The 3,700-nt window shown below is 44.7% G+C and overlaps 1 protein-coding gene across 1 annotated transcript in view; it reads right to left on the reverse strand.

The window, feature by feature from the left end:
* LOC102759820 (zinc finger protein 211-like) overlaps positions 1 to 3,694 on the reverse strand; it is a gene marked incomplete at its 3' end in the record, with an annotated part of 14,826 nt that extends 11,132 nt beyond the window's left edge. Inside the window, 2 exon segments of the mRNA XM_015570655.1 lie at positions 2,516 to 2,642; positions 3,516 to 3,694. Of these exon segments, the coding sequence (XP_015426141.1) occupies positions 2,516 to 2,642; positions 3,516 to 3,692 (304 nt within the window).
* Positions 3,695 to 3,700: the final 6 nt, after the last annotated feature.

The following is a 3,700-nucleotide window of genomic DNA, read 5'->3' on the forward strand; positions in this document are numbered from 1 at the left end:
AATGCCAAGAACCTACAACCAAGATTACTTTATCCAGCAAAGCTATCATTCAGAAGTGAAGGTCAGATAAAGAGCTTCACAGATAAGGAAAAGCTAAAGGAGTTCATCACCACCAAACCAGGATTATATGAAATGCTGAAAGGTATCCTTTAAGAAGAGGAAGAGGAAGAAAAAGGTAAAGATACAAATTAGGAACAACAAATACACATCTATCTACAAGTGAATCTAAAAATCAAATGAATAAATAATTTGATGAACAGAATGAACTGATGATTATAATAGAATCAGGGGCATAGAAAGGGAATGGACTATTCGTGGGGGGGGAAAGGGTGTGGGGGGTGCGGGAAGAGACTGGACAAAATTCGTGCACTTATGAAAGAGGACATAGGGTGGGGAGTGAGGACGGAGGGTGGGGTGGGAACTGGGTGGAGGGGAGTTATGGGGGGAAAAAAGAGGAACAAATGCAATAATCTGAACAATAAAGATTTAATATAAAAAAAGTCACTGAAAAAAATATCCTTGCTATTTGGGTGAATACAAGTATAAAGAATTAAATTCAGAAAGGTTACAGGATGCAACATAAACATATAAACACGAGTTCAATTTCTACACACTAACAATATATTCTTTGACAGAAAAATAGTGAAGGAACCTGACCGGTCTGGCTCAGTGGAGCCTGCATACTTAATGTTCCCAGGTTTGATTCTGGTCAAGGGCATGTATCTTGGTTGTGGGCACATCCCCAGTCATAGGTGTACGGGAGGCAGCTGATTAATGTTTCTCTCCCATCAAAGTTTCTAACTCTCAATTCCTCTCTGTAAAAAACCAATAAAGAAAAAAAAATCAATAAAGACATATTAAAAACAAATCAAAATAACAAAAAAAAACCTCAATAAAATTCGCAGGAATAAATTCAACCCAAATGTGAAACATCTGTACAGTGAGTCCTATAAGACAGCGAAGAAAGGAAGGGAAGAAAACACAAATAACTTCAAAGACAATCTGTGTTCATGGGTCTGGAAATGAAATATGGTGGACACAGCCGTAGTACACAAAGCAATCTACAAATCAAATGCAATCCCAATAATTCCAATGGTATTTTACAAAGAAATGAATAGAGAATCTTGCAATGGAATCAAAACCTCGATTAACAAAATCAACCTTGAGGGAGAACTAAGGTGGTGGTATCACACTTCCTGACTTCACTTTATTACAAAGAGAAAGCAAGCAAACAGTGTGTTGCTAGAGAAACACAGACACATACATCAACAGAACAGAACAGAAAACACAGAAATAAGCCCAGGTACAGACTTTCAAGTATCTTTGACAAAGCAGCAGCCACAGAATGAATGAAAGATAGTTTCTTCAATGAATGGGGCTGGTAATAATCAACACTCCCATGTAAAACAACAAAACTGGACACCAATGATAAAATTTAACTCAACCTGCAGGACAGAATTAAATGTGAGCACTGAAACTTAAAACTCCTCAGGACAACCTAGAGAAAAGTTCTGGAGGTTTGTTTTGGACAGAATTTTCTGAATGTGACACCAACCACCACACAAAATAGAAAACATAAACAGTCCACACAGCAACAAATAAAAAAAAATACCGTCTTCAATGTACAACAGCAATAAACAAAACTCAATGAAAGGCAATCAAGAGGACGGGAGAAAATACTTGCAAATCATATGAAGGAATCTCTTGGAGATATTGTGGATTCAGCTCTGATCAGCACAATAAAGCTAATATTGTGATATATATACCCATTCACACAAATAGTTGGAGTTCCCCGGGAATAATGAAGGTATGTTAATACTATACTGCAGGCTACGAACAATGCAATGACTCTGCCACAAAAATCAAAGTCTATATAACTTCATTAACAATATTTAATTGCTAAGCACTAGTAACAAGCACCTGAGCTTGCTAGAAACATGGTGGCACTAGACCTGCAGAACGCAGAGTTGACAAAAACATGGACTTTGGAGAAAAGCGGGTGTGGGGGAGCAATATCTGCAAAGCACAATTAAGCACATGCAAAAATATGTGTTCCTGTATCAAATAAGCAATCAATATATAAAATATACAAGGTATTCCAAAGATTCTTTAACTAAAAAAAATTAGTTAATAAACTGGATAAGGATGTAGAGGCAATTTTTCAAATTATATTTACACATGACAAATAGGAATACAGAAAATGCTTTCGATTTTTCTTTTTTTTCTTCAGAAAATGCTTTCTTCACTACTTAAGGTGGAATCCCTTAGATGTCTACAACACTACCAACCACAAGTCCTTTCCTGTGAATTTAGTGGAGCAGGGAGTATTGGGACTTCAGGAATAGAAGGGAGCAGTGGAAACAGACCAACCCTCCCCAGGACAGCAAATACCTTGAAAACTGGAAAAAATAAGCAGTACCGCAGTCTATGTGGGAGGACAGAGTACACCCTGGAGGATGGGGCCTCGGAAACCTCAAAGCCAAGTCCAGGTCACTGGTGAGAGTGAGGGTCTTACCCAGCGAGGATAGAAGCTCAAAGTTCTCCAGCATCACATTCAGGTACAGCTGTCTCTGACCCTCATCAAGGAGGCTCCATTCCTCCCTGGAGAAGTACAGGGCAATGTCCTCAAAGGTCACGCCAACCTGTCAGAATCGAGACAATTATAACCAGACCTGCCTTTCTGGGAACCAGTAATTCTATACCTTAGACACCTTCCTGCCTTCAACCTCCTCCAGGGCACCCAGTTAGTGTGGACACCAGGCCCCAATGCCAGTGCAGGCTGCTCTCTCATCACAGTCCCATTACTCACTGTGATGGCCCTCAGCAGAGCAGCTGGGTTGGATGGAAAGGACTGGGAGAGGGTAGGGTAGAGGGCAACGCCATTTAAGGTCTGGGCGATGCCTGCAGGGCCCCAGCCTGCCTGCCAAGCAACACCACTGCAGTCTCCTAGATCCTGCCTCCAAGACAAAGACAAGGGTCCGTTTATGCTTCACTTTAAGTCCCCACACCAGGTCCCCGGACCATCAGCTCACACTTCCTCCAGATGTGCTCACCACTGGGTAATGTTCATCCCCTTCCCATGTTCAGACCCCAGGTTCACTCCCCAGCTCTGCCCCCTTCCTGCTCCAATGCCACTGGATCTCGCTGGACTCACCCATGAACTTGGCATATGGCGTGTGGAGAGCTTGTAGTCCAGCCGGATCCAGGACCACCCCAGGCCCCGGATGGACCCACAGCCGGGAAAGCCCCGAATGAGTCTGTGCCGTCCTCCCCGCAGCCTCTGCTCTTTCCGTCAATACTCACAGCCACATCCTCACGGACCTTCAGATGCAAGTCACCCCCGTCCTCTCTGCCCTGCACTTGCTGTGTCCTCAGAAGCCACAACACTCCTCCCTCCACTCCACCTCCCTCACGGTCCTCCACGCGGGACTGAGCTGCAGGACGGGACAGGCGCCCTCCCCAGGCTGTGGTGTGTGTGTGAGGAGGCGGTGAGGGCCTGGGGGACTCGAACTTACCTCAGCCCGTCTCCTCCGCATGGGCGCTGCCATTGCCCTCTGTGGGCTGAGCCGGGCGGGAGTAGAAGCCGCTGCAGGAATGGCGGTCCCTGTCCCGGCCCTGGCGTGGGTTCGGGTGGCGATTCCGAGCTTAAATCCCACGTGGGAGCTGTGAGCACCAGTGGCGGTTCCGACCATTGGCTGTG

Source organism: Myotis davidii, unplaced genomic scaffold (assembly GCF_000327345.1).
Source record: "Myotis davidii unplaced genomic scaffold, ASM32734v1 scaffold1727, whole genome shotgun sequence".
NCBI lineage: Eukaryota > Metazoa > Chordata > Mammalia > Chiroptera > Vespertilionidae > Myotis > Myotis davidii.